The 20,558-nt window shown below is 46.1% G+C and overlaps 1 protein-coding gene across 2 annotated transcripts in view; it reads right to left on the bottom strand.

Moving 5' to 3' along the window:
* The window catches only part of CDYL (chromodomain Y like), a 173,648-nt gene extending 155,425 nt beyond the window's left edge, over window positions 1-18,223 (bottom strand). Inside the window, exon 1 of one of the 2 annotated variants that reach the window (XM_031666886.1) lies at window positions 17,825-18,223. In XM_031666886.1, the coding sequence (XP_031522746.1) occupies window positions 17,825-17,848 (24 nt within the window). In that variant the 5' untranslated portion in view covers window positions 17,849-18,223. The remainder of the gene's footprint in view (window positions 1-17,824) is intronic. The other variant, XM_031666887.1, reaches the window with a different exon arrangement.
* Window positions 18,224-20,558: the final 2,335 nt, after the last annotated feature.

Here is a 20,558-nt window from a genome sequence, read left to right as displayed (position 1 = left end):
ACTATCTCTTGGTTCTCCTCCTCCTCTGGCCACATCTCTTCTCAGTCTCCTTTACTGTGTCTCTATCTCCCCCCAAGCTCTACGTGATGACGGCTACAGAGCCCCCAGGATTCAGACTTCACATCTCTTCTCTACTTATGCTTACCTCCTGGATGATTAAATGCACTCATGGCTCTAAGAACCAAGGATATTACATGGATAACTCCTAAAATTCTCTCCTGCCCTAAACTGTAATCCTGTGTAGTTCACAGCTGCCCAGAACCTCCCGCTGGATGTCTAAAAGGAATCTCAAACTTGACACATCTAAAATCCAACTCCTAAATACCCACCCCCACCAGCCCTGCCTGGCAATAAAGTCAAAGCTGCGCCCTACACATTAACCCTCATCTCAGTAAATGGCAAGCCCATTCTAGTTACTCAACCCTAAAAACTCCAGGTCCCTTCCATTCCTTCTGATTCCCTGACATACGATATTCAATCCATGGGTAAATCCTGCTCAGCAATACCTTCAAAATATCCCCGAAATGCAATCAACCCCTCACCACCTCCCAATGCCACCACCTGCATTTCAAACCACCACCCTCTTTTGCCTGGATTATTCTGCCAGCCTCCTAGTTGGTCTACTGGTTTCCTTTTTAGTCTCCCTCCAATTGCCCGGATAGCATCTGGCATAAACTTTAAAATAATTTAATGTTATTACATCATTCCTTCATGGCTTCCCATCTTACTACAAATAAAATTCAAAGTACTTCTTAGCACATCTATGAAGTCCTACAAGTACCCCCAACCTCATCCACCGTTCTCTCCCTTGGTTTCCAGAGACATTGGCCTCCTGTCGGCCTCACTCCAACCCTAGTCCCAAATGTCACCCTATCAATGAAGCTCTCTCTGATTGCTTCACCTAAAAATACCACCACCCCCACCAGCCACTAGCACTCCGATTCTCACTAGACTGTTGCCACCACTAGAATAAAAGCGACTTGAAGGTGGGCGGGCAGTGGCTTGAGGGGTCATGCCCGCTGCTATATGTCCAGTGCCACAGATTACTCCATGAATGTGATGCAGTACCAACCCCAGTCCAACAGGGTTTCTCACGTAATCAACATGATGATTCCAGGGTGTAGGTGGAAGAGCACACCACCAAGAGGAGAGAAATTTGGCAGAAAAGAAGAACACAATGAAGATATTTGGAAGGATGAGTTTCCAAGACTTACGTAAAGCCATGCTAATCAAGCCAGCGTGGTATGATTCAGGAAAGACACATACCAATTCAACGGAAGAAACTGCCCCACGCATGGATGGAAACATCTATGACAGAGGTAGCAAATAACGGGGAGAGATTATTTAATAAACAATGACTATGGATTATCCACGTTTCAAAAATAAGTTGGACCCTAAGCTCAGGCTACACACTAAAAACAAACTATAGGTAGGTGAAAGTTCATACTGTAGAAAGCAAAATATTTAGATGAAAACACAGCAGACAATGATCTTGGGGTAGGAAGGATTTCTTAAACAAAAAACGAAATGAGAGAAGCCAGGCGCGGTGGCTGTAATCCCAGCACTTTGGGAGGCCAAGGTGGGTAGATCACTTGAAGACAGGAGTTCGAGACCAGCCTGGCCAACACGGTGAAACCCTGTCTCTACTAAAAATACAAAAATTAGTCGGGCGTGGTAGCATGTGCCTGTAGTCCCAGCTACTTTACTCGGGAAGCTGAGTCAGGAGAATTGCTTGAACAGGGAGGTGAAGGTTACAGTGAGCCAAGATCGCGCCACTGCACTCCAGCCTGGGCAAGAGAGAGACTCCGTCTCAAGAAAAAAAAAAAACCACACACACACACAAATTGAAAGAAAAATTTGACTACATTAAAATGCCAGATTTCATTTGGCAAGTGAAATATAACTATATTATTGATTTTAAAAATGTTTTAAAAGGACAAAGCCATATATCAGAAGATATTTCCAATATATATAGTAGCGAAGATTAGAATCTATTACATACCAAGATCTCCAACAAATCAACAAGGAAAAGGCAAAATAAAAGTGATTCAATGATGTACAATGTTTTCATATAAAATTCTACAATTCCTGGCCAGGTGCGGTGGCTCATGTCTGTAATCCCAGCACTTTGGGAGGCCGAGGCGGGCAGATCACAAGGTCAGGAGATCGAGACCTTCCTGGTTAACACGGTGAAACCCCATCTCTACTAAAAATACAAAAAATTAGCCGGGTGTGGGGACGGGCGCCTGTAGTCCCAGCTACTCCGGAGGCTGAGGCAGGAGAATGGCGTGAACCCGGGAGGCGGAGCTTGCAATAAGCTGAGATCACGCCACTGCATTCTGACCTGGGCGACAAAGAGAGACTCCACCTCAAAAAAAAAAAAAAGAAAAAAAAGAAAAAAAAATTTATACAGTTCCTTCCTATTACCTTATATTTGTCTTCTGCTAAATATCATGTATACCATTCTATGTTTATGAAATAACTGTTACCTGTGTGCATCCACTCTTCTATCTATATTTATGCAGAGCTTTCTAGAATGATGGTCTTCTGTGGTTCGTAGCTGTTAGACCATGGATGCAGGGGATGGGATTTTTTTTCTTTCTTTCTTTGACGTTTCTTTGCTTAGTAAACACGCACAGGGCCCTGACATTATGTATATCCCACACTAAAGTAATGAGACCACGTAAACGCTAGAAATTCAGAGAGCCTGCCTGCCAAGTGGATGTCAGCTAGGTCAAGCCAAGATGTCAGAGGCCAAACTCTCAGTTCAAAGCAGCTGTTGACAACAGAATATCCTCAGAACTTTCTTCTCTTTTAGGACTGCCCTCTGACACAGTGTTTTGAATATGCTCTATGGTGCCAAATCTTCACACCCTAATTGAGAAACAGATTTTGACGTGAACTAAAGTATTTCCATACTAGACGTCTAGAGAGCGAGGTTGATGATACATTGTAAATCAAAAGTGATTTCTCACACACAAAATGAAAGGTCTTCGTTGAAAAAATTCATCATTAGGGCCCCGCCTTGTTCCCTCCACCTCACTGATTCTCAAACGTCCTGATTTCCGCATCTCTCTGAGCCTATGGAATCGGTTATACAATGAACAGCGCTATTGATGACAAAGATCATATGATGCTTTCTCGATTCTTAGGAATGTTAATGCTGGCCACGGTATATGAGTCTTCACGTGGTTTTGGAAAGCTTCCTCCCTTAATGTATTCTCCAAAGACGTTACGCTTTGTTCTGTTTCTCTAAGAAACACTAATAACAGATGTTAAATCATCACTTTGTACCCATCTTTGGGGACTAAATACTCAAATTCTCTTCCAAAGTGAGCACTTGCTGATGTGTGTTGGACCAAATTTTCAGTTAGCCTACTTGGACAAATCAAATCTCTGATATTTTCTGTTTTTATCAGTGTTTTGTGCTTCATTACAGACATGTGCTTAACTTGAAATCATTAATGACAGTCAAAAATTGCTATCCATGATGATGCATTAAATCCATTCTTCCTGCAAATTTGCTTAACCTCGTACAAAGCTTATTAATTTTCTATCCTATCATTAGTCACTCATTTTTGGGTTCATACAAAAGATTTCCAAGGTGCTGTACACAGGAAACCTACTGGCTGCCTTTGAAATTACAGGTAATTAGCTGAGCCTTCCTATTCTACTTCTATAAGCTACATTAGAAAATGTCATTGCTTTAGTCATGCCTGCTCTATGTTCTGCTTAATGATCCCACGTATGATGACCAGGGGAAAAGGCAGATGAGGAACTCAAATGTCCGCCTACATTCCAAAAGAGCTTCAGAAATTATCCTAACTCAAGTCCTCATACCAAGAAAAATGAGGATTTTGCTGTTGTTGTTGTTGTTAAGGTCATTAGTATGTGTCTTGGAGAAAAATAACATCTAACGCTCTCAAGTAAACCCAAAACCATAGCAGTAACACCTCCTGAACTCTGACAAGCTTTTCTATAGCACGCAAAAGGTCACTTACACATCATATTAAGTCCCACTGTTAACTGCTCACTAAAAGTTTGTTAAGTAAAAAGCTGTCTTCATATTTAAAAGGTTTCACTAGTATTATATTATTTATAAACTCAAGGCTTTCAAATACCACCACCCTTAACAAACACAGGATGTTTACTGAAAGAGTAAATAGCTTCTTGCTAATACAGCATATACCCAAAAGAGATAACTGAGGAGAACAGCAAATCCTCGTATATGCTTGTTGCTTTTTCTTATCATTATCAACATCCACACACCACCAGTCTAGCAAAACCCTGACGGGATGATGTCCTCAATGATGTCCGGCAGGAGAGAAAACCCATTCTCCAGCAAGGACGAACCACCCACAGGGAAGGGGAGCACACAGGCGTAAAGGGCAGTTTCGTGTCATCTGAAAGGCGATTTGTTTTAGAAAAACAGGAGGATTTTATTGTTCACCTCATGTCTTTCATTAAGAACAGGAAACTGCACTTCTCTGAATGGTTCAACTCCACATTACTCCATGGAGTGCTGAGGGGGCCCTACCCAGGGGCAGGTGAGAGGAGTAACACCCAGAGTAGGTGGGAAAGAGCCAGACAGGGCCAAAGACATGAGAGCGAGGGAAACAGAGCAAAGCGATTTGGAAAGAACGCTGAATCCAGAGTTCAGGTACTGATTCTACAACCATTTTTAGTGGCAAGTGCTTCTGATGACATGGCCCCTCAAATGCTCACAGCTCCTCAATGACTGTACTGGGTAGTAGGCATTTAAGTTTGAATCACTGGAGTTCCTGCCCACTGGGATTGGGGTAGATGCCTAGGACAGGGAGGCTGCCAGGGCCAGGGAACTAGAAATAAAGCTGGTCCAGCAAGACAGATGTGGTGAGGAGGGCCCACTGTGCCCAGAGATGCCACTAGAAGACAGACATGCAACTGAAAACCAGGAGCAGTCGGGCACGGCATATCACGTCTGTAATCTCAGCGCTTCAGCAGGCTGAAGAGCAGGCTTCTTGAGCCCAGGAGTTTGAGACCAGCCTGGCCAACATGGCGAAACCCCATATCTACTAAAAATACAAAAATTAGCCAGGCATGGTGGCGCACACCCATGGTCCCAGGTACTCAGGAGGCTGAAGTGGGCAGATCACCTGAGACCAGGAGACGGAGGCTGCAGTGAGTGGAGATCATGACCCTGCACTCCAGCCTGGGCAACAGAGCAAGACCCTGTCTCAAAAACAAACAAAAAACACGAAAACCAGGAACTTCTGCATGTAGCAGTATGGCTCGGCTATCCCTGGCACACAATGTAAAGCCAGGAGGAGCAGCACCTGGCCCACCATATAGCTACAAGACAGGGAGGGCTCTAGCTCACACAGCTTCACCTTGAGGGACAGGGCCAAAGGAGGCTGGCCCACCTGGCACAATGGAGGAAGCAGCAACATCCTTCATCCCAGGACAGCAGAGCAAAGCCAGCGGGGGTCCCAACAGGTGGGGTGGGAAGGGGGCTGGCTGTTTCGCAGGCAGACCACAAATTCCAGAGAAACACAGGTCACTCTAGATACGAATTCCCCACTTCTGCTGCTGAATGGTGGTGGGGAAGCACAGAAAGGATGGGAATTTCCATCCTACTTACAGTTCCCACGCCAGTGACCCAGGAGAGTGAGGGTTCAGGAATATGGTGGGGGAAGGGTGGTGTTACAATATTCTGGGAGTTCCTGATCCACCTTCAGGACCTAGGGCACACTGACTTCCTTATTTGCCCCAAAGGTTCCTTTTCAAACTCTAAGGGAAGCACTTTTCTTCAGAGAGAGACCTGCTCCACTACTGAAAAGCCCTTTTTTTTTTCTTGACAGAGTCTCTCTGTCACTGAGGCTGGAGTGCAGTGAGGCGATCTCAGCACACTGCTAACTCCGCCTCCCAGGTTCAAGCGATGCTCCTGCCTCAGCCTCCCGAGTAGTTGCGACTACAGGCACTACCACGCTTGGTTAACTTTTTGTTATTTTTAGTAGAAAGGGGATTTTACCATGTTGGCCAGGCTGGTCTTGAACTCCTGGCCTCAACTGATCCTCCTGCCTTGGCCTCCCACAGTTCTAGGATTACAGGCGTCAGCCACTACACCTAGCCTGAAAGACTTCTTCAACAGTTCGCCAAACCCCAAGTCATGTCCGTTGCCCACTACAGAGCTGAGCTACTGGAGACCCAAACGAAGGACCCTGAGCTTTCCTTTCAGTGGAATGATGACTATAAGACTTGAATTTCGGCCAGGCGCGGTGGCTCAGGGTGGTAATCCCAGCACTTTGTGAGGCCAAGGTGGGCAGATCAGTTGAGGTCAGGAGTTCGAGACCAGCTCCCTGGCCAACGTGGTGAAACCTCATCTCTACTAAAAATACAAAAATTAGCTAGGCGTGGTGGTACACGCCTGTAGTACCAGCTACTCAGGAGGCTGAGGCAGGAGAATTACTTGAACCGGGAGGCAGAGGTTGCAGTGAGCCGAGATCGTGACATTGCACTCCAGCCTGGGCGACAGAGCGAGACTCTGTCTCAAAACAAAAAAACAAAAAAAAAAACTTGAATTTCAGAGCAGCTTGTCCCCAGCCCCACCTTCATGTCTTTGGTCTCTCCCAGCTACCTTTCTGTCAAAGGTGAGGGGGCACTGTTGCCATGAAGCTGCCCAGCTCAGGACCACGATTTCTTTTCTGTTGACTTTCATCAGGTTCCCGGGCAAGCTGAATGTGTCTGGTCTCAGCACTGAACTTCTTCTGCCAAGGCACACGCATGCGCTTCCACAGGACCTCATTTCCAGGATCTTTTCAACATCCTCTCTACAGTCACTGCAGCCTCTTCATTTTTAAGCAGCCCTAATCTAGAGCTACTTAGGAAGGACTGAGGAGTGCACATTTAGATACGTATCTAGCAACTGAATCAAGACTTTTTCAAAAAGCTCATTTATGAGCAAAAACCAGTGGTGCTGCAGGACGGCGTGCCAAATGATTCTGGGGGAACTTTTCCTCATCTCGGCGCACTCTGAAGAAAGGGCACAACAAATCAGTCTAGCGAGCACCTCCCCTCAAACACACACCTACTTCTTTGCATCCCTAAAGGTGCTAATAAAATAATCACTCGCCTCTGGCTTTAAGTTCCAAAGCTCATCTGCATATGAAAGAGAAGTTAGAGGACTAAGAACCCCAGAAGCTTGTCCTGCTGGGAGAGTTGGCTACACCCTAGCTCACAGGCCTGAGGTGTAAGACGGTTGAAAACTTCCCTCTGGACCGTGCAGACGAAAAGCCAGGTAACACAAACACCAGTGGGCAGCCATTCTTCTGCTTCCAAGGCCAGAGCTCTGCAGAGCCACAGCAAGTGCAGAAGCCAGGGTCAAGAATCAGGACAGGAGGAACGAAGCCTCAACTCGAGGGACCTGGCAGATGGCTGAAAATCAGGTTAGAGGGACACAGCTGGACATGCAGGCAATAAAACTCAGGAAAGGGGGAGGAGAAAAAGGGTGGAAACTCCCTGGAAGACACGGAGTTTTCCAAGGGTACTCTGGTCTAGCCCACAGACAGCGAGCAGTTACGAAGCAGATTGCTCCTCATTCCAACAGGGACCCTACAAATGCTCCCACAGCCAGCTCAAGGCAACAGCACCATCACTTTTTTTAAAGTACAGAGAATAAACAGGGAGACTCGAGACAAAAACTACGAGTACACCTTCCCTTGAATCCCTAGCAATAAGACGACTGCAGACAGAAAACAAGTAGTTTTTAATCTTTATTGGTGGAAAACAAATAGTAAAACAAGTTTTTAAAATCTTTTTTGAACTACTTAATTCAAATCTTATTTACATTTCACCAAATGAGCTAATGCCTCCTTCACCCAGCATCACTATGGAAGATAGCACAGTCCGTCTCTGCTTCTGGAGCCGGAGGACACACACACAGCAAGAGACCAAGGGCACACAAGGCCACTGATCCACAGCTCAGCTTCCTGAAACATCATCCTGAATCAAGGATCCATGCACAAGAGTTCCTTGGTAAATATGTCTAAAATATTTCATATTGAATCCCAAAAATGGTATGGACTACATGGTTAACATCACAAAACAAGTAAGGTAACTTGAGATTTCAAACAACAGGTCAGGCTTGCAAAAGCCATTTCTTCCCCATTCCCAACTCCAGCTCCTTAGGAGAATACCTGCTGACTCCCCTGCGGTTAGGAGGACTTGGGTGGAAACGACCCTAAAATTTGCATTTAAGTTTACCGTAAAAGTAGACTTCCTTTTTTTCACTTACACTTACATAGCAACACTTTTTAAAAACCCTTCTTGAGGGAGGCTGAGGCAGGCAGATCACAAGGTCAGGAGATCGAGACCATCCTGGCTAACATGGTGAAACCTCGTCTCTACTAAAAAAAATACAAAAACTTAGCCGGGCATGGTTGCAGGAGCCTGTAGTCCCAGCTACATGAGAGGCTGAGGCAGGAGAATGGCATGAACCTGGGAGGCGGAGCTTGCAGTGAGCGTAGATCGCGCCACTGCACCTCCAGCCTGGGCAACAGAGCAAGACTCCGTCTCAAAAAGAAAAAAAAAAAAAACCCTTCTTGATAGCTCTTCATGACATACACCTTTTCTTTCATAAGCGTGCCCTTCACTTGCTCTAAGAGGTGCAGGACTGGCCCCACAGAGACTGTTACCCCAAGACTTGGAGTGTCATCACCGGCTACCCTCTTCAGCGAACTTCATGAGCAAACTTATTAACATCAACTCACCGGCCTCTGGCGGAGCCTTTTCCTTTACCAAATAACCTGTTTCTAACATGCTAAAGACGCCAGTTAAGTCTGAGTACATCATGCCTAAAGCAAATGTCAACAGTCTCCAAGAGAGACCCAGAGCTGTCGTCCAGTGTGCACGGGGTGGTGGATCTTTTTGCAAACGAAGATGACTGTGTTTGTCCTGGTTCTCAGATACGTTAAAGAGCTGGGATGTCCACATTAGTTACATGCTATTAATAAAATAAGAGAAGCTTCTGTGTGCGACTATGTGACGCCCCGAATTCCTCAACAGTAAACTACTAATGAAAAATGGGTACAGATGAAAAATGGATACATTTTAACCAAAGAACATTCATGATGTGCAGTCAACATTGTTGGGTTTTATCAACGAACACTAGGAAACTACCAACATAGAAAACGTCACATAGCAGAGGGCCTAATACAAATGAGACAAAAGGTAAATAAAACAAAAGACATTCTCGAAATATATTGAAGCTGACTTCTCCGCAAAAAAGAAAGTATACTATACAGTCACACATTGCTTAACTACAGTGATACGTTCTGAGAAATGCGTTGTTAGGCAATTTCACTGTTGTGCGAACCTCACCGAGTGAACTTACACAAACCTCAATGTTGTAGCCTACTACACACCTAGGCTGTATGGTAAAGCCTATTGCTCCCAGGTTACAAACCTGTACAGATGTTACTGCACTGTACTGCAGGCAATGGTAACACAACAGTAAGGACTTGTGTATTAGTCCATTCTCACACTGTTAATAAAGACAAAACCAAGACCGGGTAACTTATAAAGGAAATAAGTTTAATTAACTCAGTTCCACATGGCTTTGGGGGGTGGCTCACAATCATGGAGACAGGTGAATGAGGAGCAAGGTCACATCTTACATGGTGGCAGGCAAGAGAGTTTGTGCAGGGGAACTTCTCTTTATCAAACCATGAGATCTCATGAGACTTACTATCAGGAGAACAGCACGGGAAAGACCCACTCCACGATTCAGCTACCTCCCACAGGGTCCCTCCCATGATACGTGGGAATTATGGGAGCTACAGTTCAAAATGAGATTTGAGGACACAGCCAAACCATATCAACTTGTATATCTAAACATAGAAAAGGTACAGTAAAAATGTGGTATTATAATCTTATGGGACCACCATCGTAAGACCAAAGTATCATTATGTGGTACAAGATTATACATCAAGGCAGACAGAACAAAGATGTTGAACATTTTGCTTCAGAAGCAACTGTGTTATAACTATTATAATCCATTTCCATAAACAGTCGCCTTGAAATCTACTGTTTTGCATTTTCAGTATCATTAGGTAAATCTCAAGTGTTGGTTCAAATCCTCAATCCCTGCTCATGCCACAAATTCCAAATCAAGCAGATTTCTTCAGATTCTGGCAATAAAAGCAAACATTACTCCAAAGGGCCCTCTCATTACAAATTAACTAGATCTTTAATAAAATATAACTCTCATTAAGAGTGATACTACATAGCACTTGTAGGAAACAAGCAAAACACTCCAACTGCCTCAGTAACTACCCCCAACCCAAAATGATGACTAAATCATAAAAATGGAAAAACACCAAAGACTTAAAAAATGAATTGCAGATTAGGTAAAAACTCACCAGAATATTTCAAAGCAAAAAAACATAATTACTGAAAATTAAAACTCAATGGTTGAATAAAATGGCAGATTAAACACAGCTCATTAGTAAACTATAGTTTAGATCCAAGGAAATACCTAAAATGCAGCACATAAAAAGAAAATAAAACACAAACAAGCAGATGGAAATGAAAGGGTAAAAGACAAGGAAGAGAGAATGAAATGATCCAATAGATGTCTACTTGGAATTTCAGACGAGTACAGAGAAGCAGTATTTGAAGACAAATTGGCCAAATTCATTTTCGAACTGATGAGGCACAAATTCAAAAAGCAGCACAACATATACCCACCTAAAAAAAAAAAAAAATCACACAAAATACACTGTTGTATTAAACAAGAGGAAACCAAAGTCAAAGAGATGATCTCAAGAACAACCAGAGACAGAAGACAGATCTCCTAGAAAGTGTCTACACCTATGCTGACAACAGTCTCAGCCAGGTACAGAGGCTCTCCCCTGTAATCCAAGCGCTCTGGGAGGCTGAGGCAGGTGAATCACTTGATGTCAGGAGTTCGAGACCAGCCTGGCCAACATGGTGAAACCCCATCTCTACTAAAAACACAAAAATCAGCCAGGCATGGCGGTGCACGCCTATAATCCCAGCTACTTGAAAGGCTGAGGCAGGAGAATCACTTGAACCAGGGACGCAGAGGCTGCAGTAAGCCCAGATCATGCCACTGCACTCCAGCCTGGGCGACAACAGTGAAACGCCATCTCAAAAAAAAAAAGTCTCAAGAATAGCGCAAAGGCAAGGCAGAAGACAATGGAGCACCATCTTCAGAATGAGAGGAAAGAAATGAACCAATTAACCAGTTTTATCTGAAATACTATTCTCTTTCAAAAATGATGGCAAAATAAAGACATGTCCAGATAATTAAAAAAAAAAAAAAAAAAAAAAACCTAGAAACTTTTCCATCCATAGACCTTCACTAAAGAAATCTCTAAAGGATACACTTAAGAAAAAAAAGAAAATCCCAGAAGGAAGTTCTGAGATATAAAATGGATGATCTGATTGAAGAAACTGGTGAAGAAACTACTAAAGTCATAGGTGAATCTAAAGAAAGGCTGTACAAAATAATAATATTCTATTTGATGAGGGTTTTTTCATGGGCAATAAGAAAGCAGTAGCATGTGAGTTCAGGAATGCACCAGGGTTCAAGGATTGTAAAATCTTCACATTGTCAGAAGTGCCATTAAATATTGACTATCTTTAGACTTCATGTATGCATAGTTGCAAAATTAGTCACTTAAAGACTAGAAACAGTATACGACTTCTAAACCCAATCAGTGAGGTTTTAATATGGTTTTACTGCAGGTTGTGGCAGAGGACAGTTCGACAAAAATAATGTCAAAGTGGTCCATGGAGGGCAGCCACAGATAAGTCTTAGTTCAAAGGTCTCAATGCTGTTTTTAATACTTGCTTTGGGTCCTATATCCATCTGAGAATCAGATGAAAGCTCTTGATTCTCTCCCCCCTGAAATATGCTCATATGTACTTGTACAAATTTTCATAAAATTCTAGTTGAGGTTATAACTGGATTTAAAGTCATATCTAGACTTGTAATAGGCCCTCCCCAGACTTCCTGGAGAACATGAACCCCAAAACCATGCCCAGCTTAAAAGGCTGAAGAGAATTAAGTTTGTGTGGGAAACAGTGAAATTCTCCATTCTAGAGTTGAAACCATGTAAGGAGATGAGGAACAAAATGTAAAAGGAACAGCAAGAGGCATGATGCTTAGGGGAGGAGGAACCTGGAGGTAAGCAAGGAGTCAGGAATGGAGACTCATTCCTGTAATTCACTCTTCCATTAAAGTAACTCAACAATTATGCAACGATTGCAATATTTTGAGCTGTGGAAAATAATGACCAGAAAATGAATCTGAGCTTTAAAGCACTCCATTCTAGTGGACAAACACGCCAGGCAATCAAGACAGAAAACAGAAATTACAACACCTTTAGCTAACTACTTGATGCTTGTAATATTCCCTTCCTGGAATTACTCAGCTAACAACTAGCAGTGGGTCAAGGAGCCTGCAGAAAGCAACAGTATGGTCCACTTAGAGCTCCTCTTCTGCCAGGCAGATCCCCAATCCACCCCCACCCACCTCCACGCATAGCCTAAGGGTCTGAAACACAGAAGGGCGTATCCAGAGGCTCCTAAATCCACCGGCATTCCAAAAAGAAGCTTCTCGGAACATAAGATTCCGGTCTCCATCCAAACACTGAACATTATAATCTCGTGGTTTGGGTTCAAGAATCTGAATTGAAAAAAGACCCCAGGCTGGTCCTGTTCCACCTAGGAGTGCTCACAATATAAAAACTATCACTCCTTATTTACAAAAGAATTCATTTCAGACCTGGCTTTGTGAATCACAGTTATCCAAAACTGTGAACCAGAACAATGCGAAGAAAGTGTTGCCTACATACCATGAAAATATTCTCCGTGGTTAAAATCATTACAGAGCAGGAGGGAAAAGTCTATGATTCTTAGATATCACAGCAAGAATGAAAACACACTATTCTGGTACACAGGAATTGAAAGTAGCTCAAAGGAAGAGCACATGGGAGGTCTCCACACTGTTGCTGGGGCAAATGAATAAATAATATTCTCAGCAACTCACAGGAAAAAGAGCATTTAAGATAGGCTATTTATTTTCAAAACACACACGCACGTTTGACCTCACTGCCTCACTATCAACTCCGGAAGTCAAATGAACTCTTTTGCTTTCCTAATTTTGGTGATCCCAATCTTTTCAGACAGCGACACCACATACAACATATGCTGACTTAGCTTGGCCAACATCCATAAAAGGTGTCCTGGTCTCTGCAACTTCCATTTGAACTACAGATTGAGACTTTATTCATAACTGCTTTCAGTCAACATAAGTAAAAGCCTTGTGGTGCACAGGAGAGAGCAGGAATCTTATCCCAAAGTAGGAAGAAAGATTCCAAGGACCTACCTTCCCCTGCAAATCCTGATCATCCCTTCAAACTAACCAACTTTAAAACAATTTTCTACACACCAGATACGAGTTCGTTCTTAAAAGCTTACTTCCATTTTTGAAAATGAAAATATAAATATTCTCTCAGAAGGTCAAGACTAATCATTGAGAACTTACTGAAATTTAAATTAACTATTACAGGAGTTCTCAAGGGAATAATCCACATCTACTGAGGAAAAAAGGAATTATTAACACATACAAATAAAGAGAATGCTTATTCCATTTTACTACAGCACACGTTCCTTATTCAGTCCCACATGAACAAAGTCTTATGGTGGTTACCTGACTGCCAGATAAATTAAGGTCCTCTTGACCTCACAGCTTTCTCTGGTGATATAATCAATTTATAGAATATTTTCAAATTCTAAATCTTTAAGACGGGAAAACAGGTTTGGTTTCATGGTTGGAGAGCTGGGTGCTTTTTTTCCTCTTTAAAAATGGAAAATGTTTTTTAGTACTGCTTTTACATACTAATGCCATTTAAGCCTCAATTATTTAGTTATCATCCTCCCTATTTTACTGATGAGAAAGTTTAGGATAGATAGTTAAGACAAGTACAAGACAAGTTACTTAACAAGCTTCTAAGAACAAGGGAAGGCCAGGTGCAGTGATTCATGCCTGTAATCCCAGCACTTTGGGAGGCCAAGGTGGGCAGATAACTTGAGGCCAGGAGTTTGAGACCAGCCTGGCCCACATAGTTAAACCTTGTCTCTACTAAAAATACAAAACATTAGCTGGGGAGCGGGGGAGGGTGCACGTCTGTAATCACAGCTACTTGGGAGGCTGAGGCATGAGAATAGCTTGAACCCGGGAGGCAAAGTTGTAGTGAGTGGATATCAAACCGCTGCACATCAGCCTGGGAGATAGAGCAAGACTCTGTCTCCAGAAAAAAAGAAAGAAAGAAAGAAAGAAAGAGACAGAGGAAGGGAGGGAGGGAGGAAAGCAGGGAAGAATACCACCCAGATCTTCTAGCTCTAAGTCTAGAGCTGGGATGAAAGTTAGAAATACTGTCTAACGTCCACATATCCCCAACCCTTGAGTAAACGCAGGTTCCTAAACAGACTATGACAGTTGATCACCTACAGCAGCGTTTAACAAACAACGTACAGGGCAAAGCCAGCCCACTGCCTATTTTTGTGGAACCTACAAGTTAGGAATCATTTTTACATTTTTAAGTGATTGGGAAAAAAAAAACAAATGTGTATTTCATGACACATAAAAATGATATAAAATATACTAAATGAATTTTACTATCCATAAGCAGTTTGAGACACCGCGCACATTCATACAGGAGTCTACGACTGCTTTTGCACTACATGAAGTGAGCTGAGTGGTTGCAACAAAGACCATAACATAACCCACAAGTCTAAAATATGTATCATCTGGCCCTTTACATTAGAAGAGTGATGTAAAGGATGTTTGTCTTTTTGTGAAAACTATGAAGTTCTAACCCATGCCGCATCAAAAATTTGTTTTTCTTCAATCTGAGCTGCTGGAAAAGTAGGGAGTAAATCTATTCTATCTTTCAACTAACAGTAACTCTTCAAATTTTGCAAGACTCATGCTCTACCCATCTTTTCCAGGATCTGTTCCTTTATTTTTTGTCCACAAAGTCTAGTTTCAATACCCATTTAAACATTTAATAAAGACCTATTACTACATACCAGGTTCCATGCTAAGTATTGGAGACATTTCTTTTAGGCGAGAAAACCAAGGCTCAGCAGTTGGGTAACTTACCCAAGTTCCCAAAGTTACTGCAGACCTGCCCTCCTACCAGAGCATGTGAGTTCAAAGAAGCAAGACCTCGCATTTCCTCCTGTCAATACATCCTTCTAGATTCGTGGAGCTTGAGGCCAAATATAAAACTTCTATTTCAGTTTAGGCAGAAACGGACAAACCAAGGCAACTAACATCCCTTGACTTGGCCACAAAAAGTATCTTAGTGTCTTTCCCAGCCTTCTCAGACGATCGTGTTCATTTACAATTGCGTATCACTTCTGCCCTACAAATAATACCGCCTTTATGAAAACAATACAACTATACCTTTAGAAACAAAACCACGTTTCAGGGAGGCATTTTAAGCCAGTTACAATACAATCATCATCACTTACTGGGTGCTTGCCATGGGAATTTTAGGGTGGGCTTTACTTATGTTCTCATTTAAACTTCATAGCTCTGTAAGGGAAACACTGATCCCAATTTCACAGATGAGGAAACTGAGCTTTCAAGACTAATTTACCCAAGCTGACAGAGTTGGAAGTCACTAACTGGGTTGTCTGACTCCAAATCTAGGCTCTCAACTGCTATGCAAAACTTTCAATGTCAACTTTCAACGGTAACATAGTCACAGTGTTCAACGGTAACACAGTCACAGTGTTCAACGGTAACACAGTCACAGTGGTGCCTACAAGTAAAGGAAAAGTTATAAATTTTGCCTTGAGAGATACTGACCACTACATATTTACTACACATACTTAAATTTATCACCTGTACTATACTTCTATAATATCTTTTTCCAAAACTAAAATAAACCCCAGAATCGGAAGTTCAATTGTGCAGGTGTATCATTTCTTTGCAATATACTTACTTCCTCCCCAATAGACACTCCTTGAAAGCATGAACCATTCTCATACCTCAATATTTCCCTGTGAAACCTCCACATGGCAAGCATTCAATAAACGTTCAATGAACACAGACTTAGTACAAAATGTTACTCATTAATGACTTCTGTTAAGAATAAAAACCTGAATATACAGAATAAACACAGAAGGAACTAACCTTAGTTCATAATGTCCTGGTGTGAAATGTGCTGTCTTCAGAATGATTCTTATACACATAGGATACAACTTACGTATAAGCTACTACTCTCATCCACTGATGGAACTGATTATGTAATTATACTCACAAAAGCAAATGCCAAGCGTGAACGCTCATGACTAAACAACCAAAGAATGATCTAATGTAGAAACTAAAATCCCCCATACCCTCATGCTATGTACTTCCCCCCTGTACAGACTTCACCTGGAAGACCTCAACCTCAAACATCCCAGCCTCTATTTCTGTGTCTTCCAGACAGACACCACTTTCCTTCCTAGAAGGAGAGCTCCTTGAGAACAGGGAGATTTTTCTTCTTTTACATCCTCAAATGACCTCAAACAGTATCCTGAATACAGTGGGGCACAGCTAATGTGTAAAAGGGCTGAAAAGAATGGAACATTTCCAGTACCAGCTAAGGTATACTGACCACATACAATGTAAGGAGAAGCAACAACCTTACCCTTAATTCTACAGAAGGCAGCTTCCTCCTGAGAACTTTTGCAAACACTTGCTCTTAAAAAGCACCAAAAAAGTTGCCAGAAGACTAATATCGCAGACAACAAAGCTCTACTCTATGCCAACAGCAATAATACGCCCATAAGAGAAGACAACCGAAAGGATCCCTGGGGCCACAGGGCTCTATTTGTTATAGATGTTTCCTTTAGTCCCTCAACACCTGGGTCCCTAAACGCATCATAAAGGTGACTCTAGAGAGTCCTCCCAAGTTTTAAGTCTCTCAGGAACTTATTTATAAATACATGTGAAACCAGACAATCATTTACCCAGAAGAACAGAAAGCCTTCCAAACTTCTGTACTCCCAGGAAGTCTACTTTGAAATACGTCAAAAGAAGTTACATGGAGACATACAAAACATGTCTTAACGATCCAAATTGGTAACTCTCAAACTGGAAGCTGGTTTAAATCCATCGACCATAACTTACAGTTCTGGCTATGCCCTTCTCATTTGCAACGCTGCGGCGCAAATGAATGACGGTGTATCAGCGTTAAATTTAAATTTCCTGGCTCTGGCCACAACGCTAACCTAATTAAAGCATGTGGTCAACGTTTAGCATTTTCGGTGCGAGATTTTGCATCGCTTTGGCGAACAGCAAAGTCGAAAGCGTTTGCACTGGTCTTCTCCCAGCCACCCCCCGACCGGGGGCAAAACCCTCTCGCAAATGCTTTATTAAATGGTCAAGAACCCCCCCCCCACCCCACCCCCGCACCGCCCACGGTCCCCGCCGAGCGGCAACGGGGGCTCCACTTCCATGACCCACGCCAAAAGCACTTTGAGCTCAGTCTGAGCAAGTGACTTGTGTCAGCACCACTTCCCCACGGCCGGGACCCTCCCCCCCCCCCTACGCCCGGCAACTTCAGGACCCCCCGGCCGGGGCCCCTCGGAGCGAAGGCTCGGGCTCCCTTCACACACATTTCCCGTCCAGCAAACTGCGGCCGCGGCGGGGGAGGGGACGCGGCGGGCGCGGGCGGCGAGCGGGGCCGTCGGGCGGCACGGCCGGGCCGGGAGGGGCGGCGGGCGGGGGGCGGCCCGAGGCCGGGGGGAGGGGAGGTACCTCGTACAGCTCCTCGGAAGCCATGGTGGGCGGCGGAGTTGCGGGCGGGAGGGGCAGGGTCGGGGCGGGCGCCGGCGCCGGGCGGCCGACACTTTGTTTCAGTTGGGTCCTGCGTGGCCTGCGCTTCCTGCTCCCGCGGCCGGCCGGGCGCTGGGCACGGACGAGCCTCTCGCACTCCGCGGCCAGTGCGGGCCGGCGGCGCGGCGGGGTTGTGCGCAGGAGCAGCTGCGCAACGCGCCCTGGGCGCCCCGCGCTCACTCCCCGGCGGGCCGGCTCGGGCTCGGGCTCATCGCGCCCCGCCGCGGGGCCGGGCGGGCTGGGGCGGGCGCGGCGGCGTGCGGGCGGCGCGGCCGGATCGCGGCTCCCCTCTCCGGTGTAGTGCAGAAAGCTTCCTACTTGCGACCAAAAAACCTGCCCCGGCTACTGAGCATGCCCAGTGCGGCCGCCCGGCCCGGCGGAGCCGCGCTCCCGCGCTCCGGGTTTTCGGGCCGCCCGCGCGGGAGGGGCGGGGCGGCGGCGGGGCGGGGCAGCCGAGGGGAGCAGTGGGCTCCACTCGGGGCCGAGGCGGGCGGCCGGCGGGGCCGGGAGCGAGCCGGCAGGAAGGGGAGGAGCGGGGCCGCGGGGGCGGGGCCGCGAACGCGGGGGCGGGGTGGTGGGCGGGGCTCCGACTTCCCCAGTCCCGCTCGCGGGGTCGGCTTGGCCCGCGGCACCGCCCCCCGGCCCTACTCGACGTGGGCGCTCGCGGCCTGGCCCGGGGCAGGCGGGGCCCGGACCTCGAAGTTCGAGGCGCAGGGTGGTCGTGCACACCGGGACGGGCAGCGACGGACCCGAGATGAGGCAGGGAACCGTGCGAGCGAGCCGGACCGCGTCTGGAGCCCACCGCCCCGACGGCGGTCTACCGCGCGCCTCCCTCCAGGAGGAGCCCAAAGAGGCGGCCTCCGTGCGCCCGCCCGTCCGGGGCCGGGCCAGCCCGCAGAGGGCCGGCGGCGTGGCCAGGTGGAGCACCCACCCTACCCCGTGCCCGCCCCGCCGGCCGCCGCCAAGACCCGGAGCCCGGGCCGCGCGCCCCGCGGGGTGGCCCGGCGCGCTCCGGCTGGCACGCTGGCTCGGCGGCAGGCCGGGGGTGGGAGCCGGGCGCGGCGGAGGGCGGCGCGAGGGCGCGGCTGCCTCCGCTCTGCCCGCAGCTCCCCCCACGCCAGGCCTCCGGGTTCCTCTTGGAGCGTCCGCCTCCTCCGAAGCTCAGCGGGGAGGGGACGGAGTCTGGATTCCCGGGAGGTCCGGGTTCTAATCGAACGAGGCTGTCAATGGTAGTTCCTTTCGCGGAACGGTATGGACTACACGACAGGCCCTCGCTCAGAACAGCGAGGGCTGGCTCGCGCTCCACTTCCCAGGGAAGATCTACTGCCAGGGCACACCTGCCGGGCCCTGGACGTGCCCCATCGGTGGCGAAAGAAGGGGCTTCCTGGCCCAACTCCCCCAGACAGCCGGCAACTCCGAACCCTCTGGCCGTGTATGCGGAACTTCCCCACGGGGCACTGCGGAGGCATTAGTTCACCTTCTCCCCCAGGCCCTGCATGGGGAAGCCCTCGCCAGTTCCTCCATGTCTCCCCGGGCATCCTTCGGGCCGCCTCACTCCTCCGTGCTCCATCTCGCTCCAGTTCCTAACCTACCTTGGAGCCACCAGGCTCTTCCCACCAGTTTTCTTCCTAAAGCCCTATTTGTTTGTGCCCCCCAACAGCGTTTCAACAACCACGGGGCGTTTTACAGACCCCGCGGTTTCCTGCCCTCCCCACGCCCAGGAACAAGCACCACGCCGACCCTTAAGTGACTGCGAGTCGAATCGCCGTTCCCCTTAAGCAGTGCTTCTACCTGCGGTCCCCACCTTTTGAAACAAACTCCCAGCTTAGGCATCACCTTAAAAGGATAGCCTTGCTGACTTCCAGGGCCAAATAGGTAACTCCCTCTTCAAGCGCTGCCTAAGCGCTCACGCGTGCTCACTGCAGCACTCATCTCTGTATTTTAATGTTTGTCTACTCTTCACCCCACCCCATCTCCAAACGATGACTTTCAATCAGACTTCATCTTCAAATTTGACGCTGGCCCCTAGCACCATTCTCTGTATAGGAAATAAGGTGTTATTTAATAAATGGAATTTCAGTGTCCACAAGAAAGCCCAATACTCACACATGCAATTCCCATTATGAAATGCTTGCACAAGAATCGCAAATTAAAGTCACCACTTCATCTACTGGTCAAGGCTTCTCAAGTTCTGCCTCTGTCCCTGATGGCCCAGCCAATTCCCTCTCCCTGCTCCAAACAGCGCCTCTTTCCTCTCACTTAGCATTTCCATTATTTGCTGCATTTCATTGTTGCCTTCTCTCTAGGTATACCGATTCAACAAAAGTTGCAAGTTCCTTGAAGGCAAGGAGTAGGACTTTATACATTTGAGAAATCCCGAAGCATTGAACGCACACTTCGGCAAGCGCTCAAGTACTGGCAGGTGACAGTTAAAAATCCCTCAAGCAAAATAAACTATAAAGAAGAAAGAGCTCCTCAATAGGAAATAAACAGATACATCTAACATATAAGCCTATTATGCAATGATGGACCAATACAAATACAAGCACTTCTCCCCATGACCATTACCCTAATTTTGCCCCCTTCAGAACATCCACAAGCTCAGGCATTCAGGAGGAGCTCCACCATGTGCTTAATGGTATTGTGGTCTCCAAGG

Source organism: Papio anubis, chromosome 6 (genome assembly GCF_008728515.1).
Source record: "Papio anubis isolate 15944 chromosome 6, Panubis1.0, whole genome shotgun sequence".
Classification (NCBI taxonomy): Eukaryota; Metazoa; Chordata; class Mammalia; order Primates; family Cercopithecidae; genus Papio; species Papio anubis.
The sequence above is the reverse complement of the archived record's forward strand: the minus strand, read 5'-3'. Positions and strand labels throughout refer to the sequence as shown.